Here is a 21,670-nt window from a genome sequence, read left to right on the forward strand (position 1 = left end):
GCTTGTTTGGGGTTTTTTGTTTTTTTTTTTAGGTCACACCCGGCATTGCCCAGGGGTTACTCTTGCTCTGTGCTCAGAAATTGCTCCTGGCCGGCATGGGGGACCATACGGGATGCTAGGGGTCGAACTGGGTCTGCCGCATGCAAGGCAAACGCCCTACCCACTGTGCTATTGCTTTGGCCCAGTATATGGTGGGTCTTTTTTGTTTTTTGCTTTTGTCTTTTATGGTTTTTGGGTCACACTCGACAGTGCTCAGGGGTTACTCCTGGCTCTATGCTCAGAAATCGCCCCTGGTAGGCACAGGGGACTTTATGGGATACTGGGATTTGAACCACCATCTGTCCTGGATCGACTGCGTGCAAGGCAAACAAACGCCCTGCCGCTGTGCTATCGCCCCCGCCCCAGATCAGTTCCATGTAGGATCTTTCCATGCAGGATCACTGTGGCACCTCTGGCTGCAAGGGCGGTTTAATTCCAGATCTAACTAGCTCCCCTACCTAGGGTCTCTCCCCAATGCCCAGATCTCCCAGGTTGTTCCATATTGTATAATGTTCTATATGGTCAGTCGGTCAGGTGACAGATCCTGTCATGGTAGTATAGTGACACAATTGTCATTTTTCCTGTTTCTAAATAGTATGCAGCGAAAAATATTATTTACCAAGCAAGTGAATTAGTCTCTTAACATGCTCAGAAGTCAGGTATTAGAGTTGCTGGTAGCGAGCTGAGAGTCCAACTGAGACTTTGGGGAGAGGGGTAATTGACTGCATTTTGTTTGTTTTTGTTTTGGTTTGGTTTGGTTTGGTTTTTTGGTTTTTGGGCCACACCCGGCGGTGCTCAGGGGTTACTCCTGGCTGTCTGCTCAGAAATAGCTCCTGGCAGGCACGGGGGACCATATGGGACACTGGGATTCGAACCAACCACCGTAGGTCCTGGATCGGCTGCTTGCAAGGCAAACACCACTGTGCTATCTCTCCGGGCTCAACTGGCTACATTTTGATGAGAATTTCTCTCAGCTGGAAGCTGGTGACTTGTCTCTGGGGATGCAGGATCTAGTTGGTCATTGAGACAAGCTAGTTTTTATTTTTGGCTGATAGGGCTATTGGAAAAGAAATGCTCAGTACCAAATATAGCTATTATAATTTTCTATTTTAGTGGTGGGAAAATAAATTGGTTCAACATCTTTGAAGCTGAGTTTGGCAAATATATATCAGTTCTGATCATAATACAAATGCATATACTTTGCTATATAAAACATATAACATGAAACAGAAATTTCAGTTCTAGGAACTTAAACTACATATATACATACATAAATGAAAAAAAGATTATGTGCAAGATTGTTCATTGCAACATTATATAAACAAAAGATTGGAAACCCCAAAGTTCATCCACAGTGAACTGACTAAATAACATCCAATTCATGGAGAACTATGCAATTATTAAAAAGAAATGAGCACAAATGCATGAGTATGTGCATTTGTATAAGTTAGTGTTGAATCTTAAAAATGTATTTTCTTGCATATACATTTGTATTTCTTGGATATTAATGAACAACAAAGTGCACAAAAATTAGTCAATAAAAAAGGGTTGGCTAAGAGTTGAAGATGTGGTAAAAGTCTAATAGTAAGGGGGCCGGAGAGATAGCATGGAGGGAAAGCGTTTGCCTTTCATGCAGAAGGTCATTGGTTCAAATCCCGGCATCCCATATGGTCCCCCGAGCCTGCCAGGAGTGATTTCTGAGCCTGGAGCCAGAAGTAACCCCTGAGTGCTGCCAGGTTTGACCTCCCCCCCCCCCAAAAAAAAGAAAGTATAGTAGTAAGGGTGCAAGTCTCGCATGTGTGGTTTCATCTCCAGGACTAGGGAAAAGACTATAGTAGACTTTGATAATAAGGAGGCTCTTCACTTTATGAGGATTTTTCTGCTACAAAATGGCCTTTTGTTTATTGCTTTGGGGCCTACTATGAATCAGAGATTAAGGGACTATGTGTCCTCAGGGATTGAACCTGGACCTCTCAACTGCAAAGCAAGCACGCCAGCCCTTTGAATCATCTCCCTGATAAAACTGCTCTTTAAAATTTTTGCCAGGTGAAAGCTTTCCTTGTTAATACTTTTTTATTTAAAAAATTGGGGTGGGACCAGAGAGGTAGCACAGTGGTAGAGTGTTTGCTTTGCACACAGCCAATTCAGGACAGATGGTGGTTCAAATCCCAGCACCCCATATGGTCCCCATAGCCTGCCAGTAGCAGTTTCTGAGCGCAGAGCCAGGAGTGACCCCTGAGTGCTGCTGGGTCTGACCCCAAAAACCAAAATAAATAAATAAGTAAATAAAATCAAATAAAAAATTGGGGTAATGATATATTAAACTAAAGTTCCCCAAATTCTAGACAGTGAATTTGCATAAAGGTCAATTTGCTATGAAAACAGAAAAATAGGCATAGAATTTTCATATTGCTTCATTTAATTTGAAGGCCCATCCTTAATTTTTATTAAGTATTTAATGGAGGTGTTACTAGAGTAATTGATGTATTGTTTATTTACACAATGAGAAAAATACAAAGTTTGCTTTCTGTCAATTCCTCAAATTTAGAGTCCTGGAAATTTTAAGCACAAAAATTTCTAATTTAGAATTGGTTTTCATTTTCATGTTGAACAATATGTCTTTCCATTACTTTGGAAGCCATTCCTCCTGTGAATTTCATGATGGCGACTAAGTGATGAATTACAGCTGAAGGATTTTCCACATTCCTTACATTCATAAGGTTTTTCTCCAGTGTGATGTCTCTGATGCTTCTTAAATGAAGAATTATGCCTATAGGCTTTCCCACAGAGGTTACATTCATACGCTTTCACTCCTGTATGAACGGTTTTATGGTTGCTAAGGTGAATCCTCTGCCTAAAAGCTTTCCCACATTCTTTACATTTGTAGGGTCTCTCCCCAGTATGGATTTTCTGGTGATGTGTCAGATATGCTCTGTGGCTAAAAGTTTTACAGCATGCTGTGCAAGCATAGGGTTTTTCCCCAGTATGGATTCGTATATGTTCACTCAGGTGTCTAATCTGTCTGAAGGTTTTCCCACATTCACTGCATGTAAAGGGTTTATCTCCAGAATGAATTCTCAAGTGTTGGATCAAGCTTATGTTCTGGCTAAAAGCTTTCTGACATTTGTCACAGACATATGGCTTCTCCCCAGTGTGAGTTCTATGATGCTGATTAAGAGAAGAGCGATGTCTGAAGGCTTTGCCACATTCTTCACATTCAAAGGGTTTCTCACCCATGTGGATTCTTTGGTGTGTAGTGAGGGATGCGCTTTGACTAAAAGCCCTTCCACACTCCTTACACCTGAAAGGTTTCTTCCCGGTATGGATTCTCATGTGTTCCATAAGGTGAATGCGTTGTTTGAAGATCTTTTCACATATAGTACACTCATAGGTTTTTGTTTGTATGTAATTTGATGGATGAGTGATCAAATCTAATTTGTATTTTTTCCTCTTTCTAGATGTATGACATATGTGGTGCTTCCTCTCTATAACATTTAAATTTACAATATTCCCCCCAAATGTGTTGGTTCTGTGGCTGCTCTTGTTGTGGGTCAAGATGGGTTGTTTCATGTCTTTTCTATGCATTTCCTTGTGCCTTTCTGACTCATATTTGGAGACCTTTCTCAAAGTTGAATAAGTAATATCATTCCTCATGAATTTTTCCATTATTATGCCACGGTATAACTGTTTCTGTAAAACGCCATTTTGTCATGCACTGGTTGCTGTTTTACTCTTTAAGTCTGAAAGAAATGGGGGAAATGCAAGTAACTTGCATTTATTATGCTTCAAAAACTCAACTTATATTAACTTAACTCTTATATTAGGTATCAAACTGAGATTCATGTGACAATGCATTAAAATACCCAGGAGTTTTTTGTACTATAGACATCCTGGAGATATAATGGGAACCCAAGTTCATAAATAGTAAATAGTAAATTTTGGTATTTAAAGAGTAAGAGTTGAGCATTTTGGCCCTATTCTAGTAATACTAAATAATAAATTCAGAGTTGTATTGTAAGAATATGTCTTTCTTTGAGGGAAGGTGCAGAGAGAAACTCAAACTGCTCTGTTGCTACTATAGCTGTGTTCTATGAAAATATCCTTTAATTTTTAATATCTAACTAGCTTTTTTTATTTAGGAGCAACTTTTCCCCTTTATTTGCAGTGCTATGAATAGAATACAGGATCTCATGCATACAAAGCAAGTGCTCTATACCACTGAACTATATTCCTGGTTGGTTTTCTTATTAATAATGTGATATTGTTACTATTATTTCAACGAACAAATTTGGGGCCGGAGAGATAGCAAGGAGATAAGGCGTTTGCCTTTCATGCAGAAGGTCATTGGTTCGAATCCCGGCGTCCCATATGGTCCCCCATGCCTGCCAGGAGCAATTTCTGAGCATGAAGCCAGGAGTAACCCCTGAGCACTGCCAGGTGTGACCCCAAATCTAAAAAAAAAAAAAAAAAACCCACCAAAATTTACTATTTACTCCAGGCTCTATGCTCAGAAATTGCTCCTGGCAGGCACAGGGGACCATATGGGATGCCGGGATTCGAACCACTGTCCTTCTGCATAAAAGGCAAATGCTCTACCTCCATGCTATCTCTCCGGCCCCTATTTCTCCAACTTTTATTATTTACTTTTTATTTCAAGTTGACAATGTCAGGGATTGACATATATTTTCTGAGTTCTTGAAACTCAAAAATTTTTTATTTTTGAAACCTACTAATAAAAGTGTACAAATTGGTGCCACACTCCAGGGCCCAACAATTTTGCTTTTACAATGTATTTACAGAAACACTTGCATATGTCCACAAGAAGGCATACACTGAAAATTTATGATTTATCAATTCAAGGAAATGAATTAACAAGAGCAACATGAATGCATATAATGAATAAGGAAAGGGCAGAAGGGGCTGGAGAGATAGCATAGAGATAGGACGTTTGCCTTGCATGCAGAAGGACAGTGGTTCGAATTCCAGCATCCCATATGATCCCCCTGAGCCTGCCAGGAGCAATTTCTGAGCGTAGAGCCAGGAGTAACTCCTGAGCACTGCCAGGTGTGACCAAAAAAGGGGGGGGCAGAAGTACATATAGCATTTATGTAAAGAGAAAGAACAAAAGAAATGAGCATAGCAATGTTATGAGTCATAAAAGTATGAAGATACAAATATTCAAACTTCGGAAAGTTGGGGATGGAGAGATAGTACAGTGGGTAGGGCGTTTGCCTTATTGCAGCTGACCTGGATTTGATCCCTAGCCTCCCGTATGGTCCACCAACCCCGCCAGGAGTGATTCCTGAGTGCAGAGTCAGGAGTAACCTCTGAACACCACTGAGTGTGTCCCCCAAATAAAATAAAATGAAGAGACGAGTTGGTTATTTCGAAAAGTAGAAAGAGAACCATAGAACTTTAATTCCATTTGATTTCTCAATCTTGGTGGAAGCAAAATAGAAATTTGTTACAAGGTTCCTTGTTGTATATGAAAATATTTCCATTAGATTATCCTTTGCCTGTTGTCCCACCTTGATCCTCCAGGTGGGGGCGCTGTTGAGAGCCAAATAGATAGCTTAGGTTCCTGGCGTTGGGGGAGTCTTTTGCCAGAATTGGCTGGCTGGCTCGAAGTGTTTTGGAGCTAGCAGCAGGCTGACAAAGGACTCTCCTCACCCAACCTTTTGTTTTGTTTTGTTTTTGTTTTTTGTTTTTTGGGCCACACCCGGCAGTGCTCAGGGGTTACTCCTGGCTGTCTGCTCAGAAATAGCTCCTGGCAGGCATGGGGGACCATATGGGACACCGGGATTCGAACCAACCACCTTTGGTCCTGGATTGGCTGCTTGCAAGGCAAACGCCGCTGTGCTATCTCTCTGGGCCCTTCACCCAACCTTTTAACCTTTAACCCTCCTGTCTGTGTGGATTATTTGCTGCTGATAAATATTACCAAGATCTCCCCCAAAAAAGGGGACAAAGGGATAGGAATCAATTTCTCATTCTGGGAACTATATGTGGATTCACAAACATCCAAAAAAGGATGTAATTGCACACCATTACCACAGTTCCCTGCACCTTTCTGAATGTATAACATATTTCATAATGAAATGCAGTTAAAGATCATGAGATTTTGGTGAAAAGGATTTTCAGGAATTCTCATAAAGTAACTATTACACAAAATAAAAAGAGAGGCAGAATGGTGAGCCCGAGCCATAGTACAGTGGTTAAGGCATTTGCCTTGCATATGACTGACCCAGGTTCCATCTCTGGCACTTAATATTGTCCCCTGAGCACTGCCAGAAGTGATCCCTGAGCACAGAGATAGGAGTAAGCCCTGAACACAGCTGAGTGTATGTGCCAGCCACCCTTTCCTGCCCCCCAACACACACACACACACACACACACACACACACACACACACACACACACACACACAAAAGAGGCCAAATGGAAGTTAAGATTGTAAAATAAAAGTCAGCAAAGTATGGGAACAGAATGCAAAGGAGTAGATTAAAAGTATGTAGAAAGTATCAAGAGTCCTGTAAAGAGGTGCTTCAGGTTGGGGGGGGGGGCTCTGCACAATCACTGCTCACTCCACTGGCAATAGAGGGGATCTCTCTTTCTCTCTCTCCTTCTCTCTCTCTTTCTCTCTCCCTCTCTCTTTCTCCCTCTCTCTCTTTCTCCCTCTCTCTCCCTCTCTCCCTCTCTTTCCCTCCTTCCTTCCTTCCCTCCCTCCCTCTCTCCCTCTCTCTCTCTCTCTCTCTCTCTCTCTCTCTCTCTCTCTCTCTCTCTCTCTCTCTCTCTCTCTCCACTTTCTCCCTTTCTCCCTCTCCCTTCTTCCCTTCTCTCCAGGACTCTCTTTTCTCTGTAAGTCCAGATAGACTTTTGCTCAGGAGCTGGGGTGTATGGCAACAAAGGTGAAATAATGCCTAACACATACTACCTCCAATGACCTCAGCCTCTTCATGGCGTGGGAAGACATGGGGCACCTGGCCTGCAAATGAAAGTGCTCTGCTTTAATCACACCTGAACTGGGGTCTCCAGGGCCTTCTTTCTCTACCGCCCAAGGCTCTTCCCCATTCTCCAGCTGGGAAATCACAGTAGGTTTGGAGAGTTGATATGGTGCTTAGGAATTAAATAAAAAAAAAAGAGAGAGTATGAATGTTCAGGGTAAGGTCTAAGAAAAATCACTGAAATTTTGTTCAAGTCCCCTTGTAATTTAGTCTCTGAAAATAGGAAGAACAACAGCTTGGTTTTCTATTCTAGCTTCAAATGGAAAGCTGTTCCCTAAAGGAGAGAATTAGATAATCCTGGTCTTGGTTTTTATGGTTTCCTTTATTTTGGGGGTCAAAGCTGATGATTCAGGGGTTACTCCTGGTTCTGCACTCATAAATGACACCTAGTAATATTTGGGGGACTATATGGGATGACCATGAGAGAGCCACGGTTGGCCACTTGCAAGGCAAGTGCCCAACTGTGTTATCACCCTGGTCCCAGGGCTTGGTTTTCTGGTTCTCTAATCCAAGACAAGCTCCAGAGAAACCATGACATTTCATCATTCAGAAATAATGATTCTCCTGGGGCCAGAGTGATAGCACAGCAGGTAAGGCATTTGTCTTGCATGTAGCCGATTTCTGTTCAATCACCAGCATCTCATATGGTCCCCAAGCAATTTCTTAGTGCAGAGCGAGGAGTAACCCCTGAGTGCCACCAGGTGTGGACCAAAAAACAAAAACAAAACAAAAAAAACTCAAAAATAAAATAAAATAAAATAATGATTCTCCTGTATTTGGCTGCTGTCAGGGCATAGGCTGAACCCATCCTTAACCACTGAAACCAAGTTCCCATAGTTCTCCAGCATCACTTCCTGATACAGATTCCGATGAGCAGGGGCCAACAGCCCCCACTCCTCCCGGGTGAAGTCCACAAATACGTCTCTAAAGGTCATCAAGTCCTAGAACATCAAATAGATTCCTTGACACCCAAGACCATCCATCAAGCTCCAAGGATTCTAAACTGGTTGTGCTGGGAATCTTCTCTGAATCTGTTTGGATAGTCTCTGGACAGTATTACAAATCAGTCTCATAAATTATTAATATAGAAAGACAAAGAGAAGGCCTTAAAAATCAAGTAGTAGAAGCAGAATAGGAAAAGACACAGGAAGAGTTGTATTAAGGTTTTTTTTTTTTATGTAGGTTGTTGGGAAAGACTACTCTCAAGGATGACTGACCAGAGGCAAAGATTCAGTAAGGAAGCACCATCTGGAAATTAAATGAGAGAGGGGTATAAGGTGTGGAGAAAGGGGTGAACATCCCTGTCTTGTCTAACAGTAGGGTAACAGAATGGCTGAAAGCAGGTTGGTGAAGGGCAGAGTGGAACAAGACAAGATCTGGGTGCTTGGGGAGCAGCAAGACTTTTTGAAAACATTACATTTGTGTTGGGCAATAAATGTCTGCACATTGCTGACACTGACTACAAAGATGAATAAAATGCCTGGATCTTTAGTCTACTCCCTTCTCCAGTCCCTTCCAAACTCAAATACTGAAAAGATCAAAGGGATCAGTTCCTCATCAATGGCGACTTGAGGTATCAGCATTTGGAGCAGTAGTAAATGCAATGCAATGCAATGAAGCTGTCTCTCAACCAGGGCTCCACCACAGTTCTAGGAAATATGAAAACAATCACTACTGAACAGAGGTAAGTGCTTACAGCCTTGGAAATGCAAAGTAATCCTCCCCCTCCCCCAAAGGCAATAGATGAAGTTGGAGAGATAATACTGTGGATAAGGTGCTTGCCTTATAACTGGCCAACTCAAGTTCAATCCTTGAAACTGCATATGTTCCCCCCAAGCACCATTAGGAGTGATCCCTGAGCAAAGTAAGGAGCAAATCCTGAGCACAGCTGGGGGTGGTAAAAAGAAAACAAAACTTTTCCAAATAAATTTTGCTCCCTCCTTCTTTTATTTTATCATTGCTCTTTTATATATAGCATATAAAATATACTGAATGTATTCATGTGAAGGGGGAACATGGGACCTATGCAGATGTCTAAGTGACCATATCCTTGAAAAAAGCTTAGCAAGAAATTTAAAGCAGCATTAAAATATGTTAAAATTTTATGATAAAATACAGATATAAGAGGTAAAAGATGGGAATAACTTAGAATATAAGAATATTCAAAAAGAACCAAATAAAATTCTAAAACTAAAAAATACAGTACATAAAAAATTAATTGTATGGGTATGATAGCAGGCTGGGTTCTATAAGATCTGTGAAACTGGGGCCGGAGAAATAGCACAGCTGTAGGGCGTTTGCCTTGCAAGCGGCCGACCCCAGGACCAATGGTGGTTCAAATCCCGGCATCCCATGATCCCCAGTGCCTGCAGGAGCGATTTCTGAGCAGAGAACCAGGAGAAACCCCTGAGTGCCGCTGGGTGTGGCCCAAAAAACAAAACAAAACAAAAAAAAAGATCTGGAGCCAGAGCAATAGCACAGCATTAGGGCGTTTGCCTTGCACATGGCCAATCTAGGACAGACCTTGGTTCCATCTTCTGGCATCCCATATGGTCCCCAGTGCTAGAAGTGATTTCTGAGGGCATAGCCAGGAGTAACCCCTGACCTGGGTGTGGCCAAGGTGTGGCCCAAAAAGCGCAAAAAAAAAAATCTGTGAAACTTAAGATATACTATTTAAATTAAAGCAAAAAGATGAAAAAAACCTGGAAAGATAGGGCTAATATCAAGTGATCCAATATGTATATAATCCTAATCTTGAAAGATGCAAGAATATGTTAAAAAATAGATCCTGGGCCGGGCGGTGGCGCTAGAGGTAAGGTGCCTGCCTTGCCTGCGCTAGCCTAGGACGGACCGTGGTTCGATCCCCTGGCGTCCCATATGGTCCCCCAAGCCAGGAGCGACTTCTGAGCACATAGCCAGGAGTAACCCCTGAGCGTTACCGGGTGTGGCCCAAAAACCAAAAAAAAAAAAAAATAGATCCTGAAAAAGTGCCAATTTGAGGGGGAAATCCATCCACACATCTAAACTCAGCAACCCTTTAAGATCAAATTAAAAATATTCTCAAGTAAATTATAATAAAACTGAAGTTAAAAATAAAATGGAAGATTGCTTAAGTAACCAAAAGAAGGAAGTAAATGAGAAAAAATAAAGAAATGTAGATTTATGAGTGCTTATATACATATATATAACTCATCACATGATAATAAATAATAATAGCTGACTTCTTATCTCAAACAATGCAAGCTATAAGATAATAGACCCGACTGGAGAGAGTATAATGGATAATGCAATTGCTTTGCACGAGGCTGAACTTGGGTCCAATCCCTGGCATTCCATATGGTCCTCTGAATACTGCTAGAAATGTTTTCTGAGAATGGAGTAAGGAGTAAGCCCTGTGCATAGCCAGTGGTAGATCCTCACACACACACACATACACACACACACACACACACACACACACACACACACACACACACACAAAATTATAATGAATCACCCTAAAAGTGTTTGAAAGAAAAGAGTTGGGCTGGAGTGGGCCGGGGGGCACTTGCCTCACATGTGGCCAACCTGAGAGTCTGATCCCCATTATCCCATATGGTAATCCCCATCATTCTTAGCTTGCCAAAATGATTTCTGAGTGCAAAGCCAGGTGTAAGTCCTGAGCACATTTAGGTGTGATCCAAAAAAAAAAAAACAAACAAAAGTCAACCTAAATTCTATATCCAGTTAAAAATTCCTCAGACAGTAAGACAATATCAATATAAAGCTGTGAAAAGGTGTTATAAAAATTCACATTACAAGAAAAGTTAATACTCAGGTTTCTCTTCAGGTCCTATAAATCTTTTACCTTTTTACAAGAACAGTTAAATGGATAAAGGGCAATGAAGACTGACAGAAATTGGAACTGAAGGTGTATGAACTAGAAATTGCGGGCAGATATAAAACACTCGCTTTCTTTTTAAACAAATATTAGAAGAGGTCATTTTCTATTACACCATAAGTATATTTTATGTTTTTATAACATGTAATGTAAAATGTATAATGACAATACACAAAGAAGAAAAATAAAAGAAAATGTAATAATTTCATTGTATATGTGTAACTGCTAATTCAAGGCAACTTTCATATGCATTTTATGTTAAAATGCATTATTATAGGGGGTCAAAATGATAGTACAGTGAATAGGGCATTTGCTTAGTTGATCCCTGGCATCCATATGGTCCCCAGGGCACCTGCAGGAGTAATTCCTGAGCACAAAATTAGAAATAAACTCTGAGCACTGCTGATGTGGCTCCCAAACCAAATAAAATAAAATGCATTATTATAAAGAAAATGGCAATCACTAAAAAAATAAAATATATAGATTAAAAAGTCATTAGAGTTCATAAAATGGAATACTAAAAGTTTATTCAGTTCTGAATAAGTCAGAAGGGGAGGAACAAAAAAAAACAAAGAAATAGGACAAATAGGGAACAAAGACAAATATATGCAGTTAAATCCACTGTGTCAACAAGTAGGCAAACTGTAACTGCATTAAATAAACAGAATCAGCTATATTTAAGATTAGGTTTTCAGGGGCCAGTGAGGTGGTGTTAGAGGTAAGGTGTCTGCCTTGCAAGCGCTAGCCAAGGAACGGACCGAGGACCGCCCCCCCCCCCCCCGGCGTCCCATATGGTCCCCCCAAGCCAGGGGCGATTTCTGAGCGCTTAGCCAGGAGTAACCACTGAGCATCAAACGGGTGTGGCAAAAAAAAATTAGGTTTTCAATAGAAAAGAAAGAAAGAAAGAGAGAAAGAAAGAAAAATGAAAGAAGAAAGAAAGAAAGAAAGAAAGAAGAAAGAAAGAAAGAAAGAAAGAAAGAAAGAAAGAAAGAAAGAAAGAAAGAAAGAAAGGAAGGAAGGAAGGAAGGAAGGAAGGAAGGAAGGAAGGAAGGAAGGAAGGAAGGAAGGAAGGAAGGAAGGAAGGAAGGAAGGAAGGAAGGAAGGAAGGAAGAAAGAAAGAAAGAAAGAAAGAAAGAAAGAAAGAAAGAAAGAAAGAAAGAAAGAAAGAAAGAAAGAAAGAAAGAAAGAAAGGGAGCAAAAAAATGAAAGAAAGAAAAAAGGAAAGAGCAAGAAAAATGAAAGAAAGAAAGAAGGAAAGAAAGAAAGAAGAAAGAAATAAGGTAAGAAAGAAGGAAGGAAGGAAAAGAAAGAGGGAAAGAAAAAGAAAGAAAGAAAAATTAGAAAGAATGAAAGAAAAAATGCAGGTTTCTATAGGTTTCTTTTATTTAGAAACTTTTTTTTTTTTTTTTTGGTTTTGGGGTCACATCCAGCAGCGTTCAGGATTACTCCTGGCTCCATGCTCAGATATCACTCCTGGCAGACTCGGGGGACCATATGGGATGCTGGGATTCAAATCAATGACCTTCTGCATGAAAGGCAAATACCTTACCTCCATGCTATCTCTCTGGCCCCTTATTTAGAAACCTTTTAACATAAGTTATAACTCAAAGAATAGGATAGGCTCATAACATAAATGAACACTGGTCTGTACCAAATATGACAAAGTAAACTTTAGGAGAAAAAAGTATATTACTGGCATAAAGTAATAAACATTCTGTGGTGAGAAAATGCTTTTTCAGTTATGTTCATGAACAAACAACAATTCTTCAGGAATGGGCCAGGGCTTCCTGAACTCTGCTTGGGAGCTTGCCCACCCACTAAAAAGAGGACATTAGGGACAGGAGTGCTTGCCTAGGTTTGATTCCTGGCAGGAGTGAGCCCTAAGCACTGACAAGTGTGGTGCAAAACAACCCACCACCCCCAAAAAAGAACACAATTCTAAGTGCTTTCTGATCACAAAATTTCAAAATAAAAAAGAGCTTACAAAATTAATGTGAAATAAAAACAAGATCAAAATCATCACAGCTTTAAACTCTTCTCTTTGTAACAAACCTATACATAAAAATGCTTCAAGGATACATATTTGAATAATCTATCTACCAACTTAAAATCCAAGTTGATATTGATGCAACATATATCTAGAATCTGCAGAATGCATTATTTCTTGTTTTCTCTCATTTTAGGGGTCAGACCTGACAGTGCTCAGGGATTATTCCTCACTCTATGCTGAGGCATAAATAACTTGTGATGATGCTTGGGAGACCAAGTGAAGCTGGGGATTGCACAGTGCTGGCACATACAATCATACTCTTTCTCAGGTCCTAATTCTCTTTTAATTCAACTTTTTCATTTGAGACAATTATAGATGTATATGTATGTGTAAGAAATAAAATAGAGGGGCTGTAGTGATCACTTTGTATGCAGTCTACCTTGGTTTGATCCCATATGGTCCCAAGTCTGCCAGGAGTAATTTTTTGAGTGCAGAGCCTGGGACTTCTGGGTGTGGTCCCAAAACAAACAAATAAAAAAGAGATGCCATATTCTTTGGGGGTGAAGTACTTTCTTTCCACTGGGGTAACTGAAAAGGGTCATGAGGGACCTGAGGTAGAAACAGTTCATATGTTCATTTGGTTATATTGCATATATATATATGTCCAAAATATAGGAATTGAGAAGACTAATATTTTCCTGAAAATTATACTTCAGTTTTTAAGTAGATTTATAATTCCAACAGTTTTGTTTTTTATTTTTATTTTTGTTTTTGGGCCATACCCAGCAGAACTCAGTGGTTACTCCTTGCTATCTGCTCAGAAATAGCTCCTGGCAGGTACGGGGGACCATATGGGACTCTGGGATTCGAACCAACCACCTTAGGTCCTGGATCGGCTGCTTGCAAGGCAAATGCCACTGTGCTATCTCTCTGGCCCCAATCCCAACAGTTTTTGATAAATGTCAACATGTGAGGAATTCTAGGTAAGTGGAATATATCTTTAAGTAGACTATTATTTCTTCTTTCAAGATAACTCTGGAATGCACTTAAATCTTGGTATCAGTATCTAGATTAGCTGAGGCAAGAGAGACTGTAAAAAACTGCTCAAAATCACCTAGATCAACCTCAATTAAATAAAAATTTTGTAGCATCTCATTTCAAATGCAAGTTTTTACTTAAAACTTGTTTTTTATATTTGTGTGTGTGTGTGTGTGTGTGTGTGTTTTGGGTCACAACCAACTGTGCTCAAGGGTTAATAATGATTCAATGCTCAGGATCACACCTACAGGGCTAAGAAGATTGTGGTGCTGGGGGATTGAACCTGAGTTGGCTGTAAATGAGTCAAGTGCCTTAATTCCTATACTCTCTCTAGTCTGCATATTTTCTACCAGGTGATAAGCACACACATTCCTGACACCTGAGTAACCCTCACATGCCTCAACCCCACCTAATGTGCACAGTGTGGCTTGACTATTCTTTTTCCACTCTCTTCCTCACTGGTTTAGTCTGTTTCCAATATCCAAGATAGCCCCAAGAAGTTCATAGTGATATGGGCAAACCACTAAGGATATCAGAATTCTCATATTAAAAATTCTGTTTTACTAATTTCTCTTTGTTTGGTTTTGGGCATACCTAGAGGTGCTCAAGGCTTACTCCTGGCTCTATGCTCAGGGATTGTTCCTGTTTGATTGAGGGACCATATGTGGTACTCGAGACTGAACCAAGATTGACCTGTGCAAGGCAAGCATCATACCCCCTGTATCTATCTGGCCCATTATTTTCTTTTGGTTTTGTTTTGTTTGGGGCCATACCCAGGGGAGCTCAGGGATTACTCCTGGCTCTACGCTCAGGAATCACTTCTGGCAGGCTCAGAGGACCGTATGAGATACTGTGAATAGATCCCAGGTTGGCCGTGAACAAGGCGAACAACCTACCCACTGTACTATAATTTCTGCCCCCAAGACTAATATAAAAAATTTTTACTTTTCAGTTATAATATTCAAAAATTTGAGATAAGGTTTATTTTCGATCTCAAGTAGTATCTTTTGGTTTTCAAGAATTATTATGTTATTGATTTTTCTTTCTCTTTTTTTTGGGGGGGGGTTACATTAGCACAGGTCAGGGATTTTGCCAGACTCTGTACTCAGGAATTACTCTTTTTTTTTGGGGGGGGTCACACCCGGCAGTGCTCAGGGGTTACTCCTGGCTCTATGCTCAGAAATCGCTCCTGGCAGGCACAGGGGACCATATGGGATGCCAGGATTTGAACCACTGACCTTCTGCATGAATGGCAAACGCCTTACCTCCATGCTATCCCTCCGGCCCCAGGAATTACTTTTGATAGGTTAAAGGGACTGTATGGAATTCCTGGATCAGCAACCTAAAAGGCAAGTGCCCTATTCACTGTCCTATCTCTTCAGCCTGATTTTGCTTTTCTTAAGGAAAACAGCACCATGTTAGATACAGATATTGGAAAAAAACAGTTTCACAGTCACAGGAAATCAGGCTTTTGTCATCACTTCAGTCCAGTTTTCTGTCTGAGCTCAACTCATGCTGAACTATTTTGGTGAAACTGTTAGTCGTGATGTTCCCTTTCTTCTGAAAAACTTAGGAAAAGTTAAAATCTTGAAAACTAATAAGCGCATCCTCCCCAAATGAGGGGAAAGTCCACTCACCTAGGTTTCTGCTGTCAGGGGTCTAGAGGCCAACTCTTCCTTTAAACTCCCTCCCGGGCACTCAGCATCCTGAGACAGTAACACTGGAGAAGAAAAAGAACCATGACATGTGCAAATCCCTAGCAGAAAGGTTGCTTCCAGCCCCCTCAGTAAATTCATAGAGAAACACATTGAGAGACTCATCAGGGCAGTCCAACCACCTTCAGGAAGATATCTCAAAGGCCAATGCTGGTCCAGAAGCATAAATATATCAGGCCTTCCTTTGTTCAAAGGCTCCAAAGAATGAAATGAAAACCCAAATACTTCTCATTGGCTTCAAGGCATCTACTATGTGTCTGAAGCCTATTTTTCCATTCCTGGTGTTTTCTAATCACCATCCTTTCTACAAGAGCCCCTTCACCCATCACATTCTATCTTTCCCTAAGTGGGTGATACAGTCCTCAGGGTGGCGCTGGAACCATGGAGGATGAGGTACTGCCTCAGGTGCCTTTGAGAAGGCACTTTCTGATATGACTGAAACCCAACTACAATCAGATTTGTAATTAAGGTGTTTAAATAAAGATATTCACACAAAAAAAATTACATCATTTGCAACTGAAAAAAAAGAATGTGGATTTTTCTGGGAAGCATTTTCTTTTGTTTTGTTTTGTTTTGTTTTGTTTTTTTCTGAGAAGGGCATAGTAAGTCAAATTTGTTTGGGAATCTCTGTTCTGGTTTTTGGGTCACACTGACGGTGCTCAGGGGTTACTCCTGGCTCTATGCTCAGAAATTGCTCCTGGCAGACTCTGGAGACCATATGGGATGCCGGAATTCGAACCACAGTCCTTCTGCTTGCAAGGCAAACACATTACTTCCATGCTATCTCTCCGCTCCTGGAAATCTCTGTTCTAAACGCTCAGTTAAACTAGAAAATTGCCCATTCTTTGAGAAACTTCTTCAAGGATGCCTACCAGTACTCAGGAGACCATATGTGGTGCTAGGGATAGAACCTGGGTTGGTTGTGTACAAGCCAAATATTTTAAACCTTGTACTATCTGTCTGGCCCCCATCAAAATAAGATTTTTAACTTTACAGATTATTTTCTCTTTGTTTTTGAGTTCTTTGTTTCTTTTAGAGCCACACCTGGCAGTGCTCAGAGGTTACTCCTGGCTCTGCGCTCAGGAATTATTCCTGGTAGGCTTGGAGGACCATATGGGATGTCAGGGATTGAACCTGGATTGCACATGTGCAAGGCAAATTACCTACCCTTTGTGCCCCTCAAAGCATTTTCTTATGCTACCTGCTATTACTCTGATCTAAGTTTGGGCCCAATTTCAACAGTTACAAGTCAGAACCAGAGATAATTACGCACTGTCCTACATGTCAAGATGCTTAGCACAGTCCCCACCTGACCCAGCTACAGCCCAGTAAACATGGTCTGGCTCTGAAGTGCTTCGAGCATGAACTAAGCACCTATCCAGCCTGCCAATAATGTGTTCTCCAGGACATGTTTCTGACTGAAGTCACGTAGTATTTTAAGTAGGATGAAAAATCATTAAACATGTCAGTACATCCTCTCAGTAGAAGGTGAAAATATATTTGTACACAATGAGGGAGTCAGGGTAAGATGTCTGTAAATGAGATAGAAATCTGCTGGAGGGCTTAAGGAGGCAGAAATCTCCAACCCACTGAAATACCTTCCCACACTGCAGGGAACACCCTGTGCTGACTTTTATCTGAGGTCAGGAGGTGAGAACAGCAGAGAGCAGGAGTCATAGAGCCTTGCTTGAGAGCCCCACATCCTCCTCCTCAGCTGTCCCCTTTAAAAAATCACAAGCATGGTGACTGGGAGACAGGCCAGTGGTCAAGGGCACATGCTTGGCATAGGTGGGTGGCTAAGTTCACTCCCTGGCAATGCATGGCCCCTGAGCTCTGCTGGATGTGGCTCTGGAATGCCTCCCCCAAGCACTACCAGGGTAGTCCTCATTACTAGTAAGTGCAGTACAGGAGAACCCCCAGCACAACTAGGTCTGATCCCCAACACATCCTTGGACCTTGGTATTAAAACACTGTCCCCACCTTGAGAGAGGGGCTTCAGAGTATCCCCCAAAGTTACAAGCAGGAATCTACTTTCTCCTATCTCCCTAAGAGGCACCTTAGTGAAGTATGTACCTGCACTTCCCTACACAGAGACTTTCTTCCCACTCCACACCAACACCATTAGTTTGGTCTTACCTTCACCTTCAAACATCTTAGTCACATCTTCCCACAGGAGTGTTCCTGCCCTGGCCTTCTGTGGGTGCTGCAACTTCACCCAGGTGCCAATCTCTGTAGGCATTGTGATCAGCAGCTGCTGCAGCATGACTAAGGATCCCAATGTGAACCCTGTGGCTCCCCAAGGTTGGGTGGTTTTGACAACTCTGAAGCACTGACTCCCCTTTCAGAGGAAGTCTGTCTACTGCTGGGCAGATAATTTGTATCTGGATTCGAGAGGGGCACAGGGCAGGAGGGGAAAGATTAGCAAGCCCAGGAGTCCCACCAAAGTGCCAGGATTCTCAGGAAAAAACTGCAAGAGATTAAGAAAGATCTAGCGTCAATATGGGATTAAGTCTAAAGGATGCTTCAGAACGTGATCCCTCCAGTTACGCGTGCGCGCACGCGCGCGCGCACACACACACACACACACACACACACACACACACACACACCCAACAGCCAAGGAGAAAAAAAATGCCAAAAGGTCTCAGACATTTACAACTCTTTCCTGAATGCCCCCTTCCTCAGCTGCATGCAGTAGGTCTGAGTTAGAGTTCTGACACACTTAAAAGCTTACTCAGTTGTGTCAGAGTCCTAAGCTCCAGCATCCTTCTGCTACCTGGAAACAATAGTTGATAAGGAGATCATGATGGTTGAGGCAATCTTGGGAGAATAGGAAACATAGATATATCAACACTATAAACCTTCAATGATGCATCAAAATCTTTAAAAAATGTTAATGAGCTATCTTAAGCTCAAAATTCATTCTTATACTTCAACTGATGGAACTGATTCCAATTGTGTTTCACAGAAGGAATTACACAGTCAAAACTTCAGATGGGTCAGCAGGGCCAGATAACTCAAGGGTGCTCAGCTATGGAAGTTCAGAAGTCCTTTCAAACTCTTTAAGGTACTCCTGGTTTCAGAAATGTTCAAAGACAGGTCTGGTTTCATACGGAGGATGTAAAGCCTTCTCCAAAGTAGAATGCCTGTTTCGTATACAGGCAGGGGGTGTGGGAGTAGGGAGTGGAGGGGTATTGGTGGTGGGAATGTTGCAGGGTGAAGGGGGGTGTTCTTTTTTGTGACTGAAACCCCAATACAGTCATGTTTTGTAATCACGGTGTTTAAATAAAGATATTAAAAAAAATAAAGCGGGGGCCGGAGAGAAAGCTTGGAGGTAGTGCGTTTGCCTTGCATGCAGAAGGATGGTGGTTCGAATCCCGGCATCCCAGATGATCCCCCGAAATGACTAGGAGCAATTTCTGAGCTTAGAGCCAGGAGTAACCCCTGTGCGCTGCCGGATATGAACCAAAAACCAAAGCAACAACAACAACAACAACAACAACAACAACAATAAAGCCTTCTCCAGTCCTTGGAAATTCAGCTCCATCAGCTCCTCCAGCCCATGCATGATAAAAGTGCCTGCATGATAAAAGGCTGGGTCCAGGCTATCTGGGGTCACAAGGAGTCTGGACCCACAAGGAGCCAGAAAATCTTTTTTAGGTGTATGGGGAAGGATAGTGGCTGAGGGGTCTGTTTTTTGTTTGTTTGTTTTTTTTTTTTTTTTTTTTTTTTTTTTTCTTTCTCCCTGCTGTGCAGAGAGAAAGCAATTGCATGCAACAGACTGGAGCAAGTGAAAAATGATCCTGCCCCCAGTATGGAAAAAAAAAAAGTGAATGTCTTGTTACCAAAGAGGAGAAAGTTTCCAACCTTTCAACAGAGTCAATTAATGAACGGTCACTTCAGGTCACTTCATCTTGAAGACTCCCGCGCTCACAACTCCCACGCTCGCCTCCACCGATTTAGAGACCACAGACCCCGCATTGGATTCCCCCTACTCACCCGATCGCGGCAGGAACAGGGCTCAGCGGGCCAAGCCCTCCCACCCACCCAGTTCTGGGGGAGACGCCTTAGAGACCACAGGGTGGGCGCTAACAGGTTTTTGCTCTTTACAGCCAGGCAATAGCCCGGCTCTAACAATGCAGCCGCTCCAAGCCCACGGGGCGCCTCGGCCACCGCGCACAGTCGGTGCCAAATGCCCGGCGACAGGCGGCCTAGGACGGCGGCAGCGGCACCGCATCCACGCGCCCCCTTCCCCGGGGCTTTTCCCGCAGTGGCACCCACAACGGCCTGGGGCACAGCTTAGGGGACCCCCCAAAAGCAGGGGCTCCTCCTCTGCGGCGGGAAAGCCCACCCTGGCACCTCGACGCTTAGGCCATCGCCTCTGCGATCGTGGGGCGCCCTCCCCTTACCCGCGCCCCGGGGTGAGCGCCCACCAGCGTGCCTTTCTGCCAATCTGTACCCCCGGGGCGACGAGGGGAATGGGGAGGGGGGGTCCATGATCTCCCGGGAAGCGGGAAGATCCCGAAAACCCGGAGCGAGGAAGCCACGGAGCACATCCCCGGACACGCGCACCCCCAGGCTTGCCCAGCAAGACCCAGAGGGCAGCGGCCACTTGCCAGCTTGTGACAAAGGGCCCGGGATCCTTGGAGATACGTAGCCCACCCGCTCCTCCTCAGTCACATAACTTCGAACTGTCATGCATTGCATCTTTATAGGCGCTGGGGACATAACAGTCATCCATGCACTTCTGCCTTCTGGAATCTTAAGTGTGTGTGTGTGTGTGTGTGTGTGTGTGTGTGTGTGTGTGTGTGTGTGTCTATGCTCAGAAATCGCTCCTGGCAGGCTCGGGGGACCATATGGGATGCCGGGATTCGAACCAACGACCTTTTGCATGCAAGGCAAACGCCTTACCTCCAGGCTATCTCTCTGGCCCCTGGAATCTTAATTTTAGTTAAATTATATAGGTAACAGTATTTAGAAAATTAGGGTGGGAAACGCCAGGGGGGTAAGCATGTAGGTGGGGATCACAGAGGATGGCTTTCTGGGAAGAGTAGGAAGCCTAGGCTTGGAGATTTTTGTTTGTTTGTTTTTGTTTTGGGACCCGGCAGTACTCACTCAGGAGTTACCTCTGGTTCTGAGCTCAGAAATTACTCCTGGTAGGCTTGGGACCCTATCGGATGCCAGAAATCGAACCCAGGTCTGTCTTGTGCAAGGCAAATAGCTTACCTGCTGTGCTATCGCTCCTGCCACTGAGCTTGGAGCTTTATATCACTCCAGAACAACTTCCGAAAACAGAGATGACATTCAAAGGCCTGGAGTATACATACTGAATGTTCTAAAGAAATGGATTTGTTGGCATGGCTGCCATAATAATAACCAGCACTGGGTGAGAAGTGAATTTTCATGTTGTTGAAAACAGCAGTTGAAAGGTCAGAATGCAAGTTTCAGCAGGATCATGCCTCTGGGTTTGCAGGGAAGCCTCTCTAACTCTCAGTCATTCCCTTGAGACTGTGTTCTCCAAGTTGTCTAAGGACTGAAAGGACCAAACAGAAGTCATGACAGGCTTCACGTGCAGTAGTCCTTTTACTGTAAATGAAGCAGTAAGTTACCAGGAAATGCCACCACCTCATCTAGCCACACACAGTCAGCCAGACAGTTACTTATTACCTTCCCACCCCATCCCCAGTCAGCATAGGCTTGCAAACACCATGAAGCCGTTATTTAGGTGTAGCTTTTCCCTGACCAATTACCTAGCACCCTATAAGTAGTTTTTGTAATGTGTAGCCAATCTCTGCAAAAGTCACCAAGCCCATTTGAAAATTCTCTAAACTGGGTATAAAAAAATGTAAGTTGGGGGGCCAGGCGGTGGCGCTAAAGGTAAGGTGCCTGCCTTGCCTGCGATAGCCTTGGACGGACCGAGGTTCGATCCCCCGGTGTCCCATATGGTCCCCCAAGCCAGGAGCAACTTCTGAGCACATAGCCAGGAGTAACCCCTGAGCGTTAC

At 42.8% G+C, this 21,670-nt stretch overlaps 1 protein-coding gene across 1 annotated transcript; it reads right to left on the reverse strand.

Annotated features, from left to right (window-relative positions):
- Nucleotides 1-2,640: 2,640 nt before the first annotated feature.
- On the reverse strand, nt 2,641-17,929 carry LOC126011712 (zinc finger protein 69 homolog). The gene is given in 5 exon segments (XM_049775521.1): nt 2,641-3,779; nt 7,057-7,152; nt 7,858-7,984; nt 15,589-15,671; nt 17,803-17,929. Coding segments are annotated over 5 exon segments (1,572 nt in total).
- Nucleotides 17,930-21,670: the final 3,741 nt, after the last annotated feature.

The sequence above is a fragment of the Suncus etruscus genome, chromosome 6, assembly GCF_024139225.1.
Source record: "Suncus etruscus isolate mSunEtr1 chromosome 6, mSunEtr1.pri.cur, whole genome shotgun sequence".
Classification (NCBI taxonomy): domain Eukaryota; kingdom Metazoa; phylum Chordata; class Mammalia; order Eulipotyphla; family Soricidae; genus Suncus; species Suncus etruscus.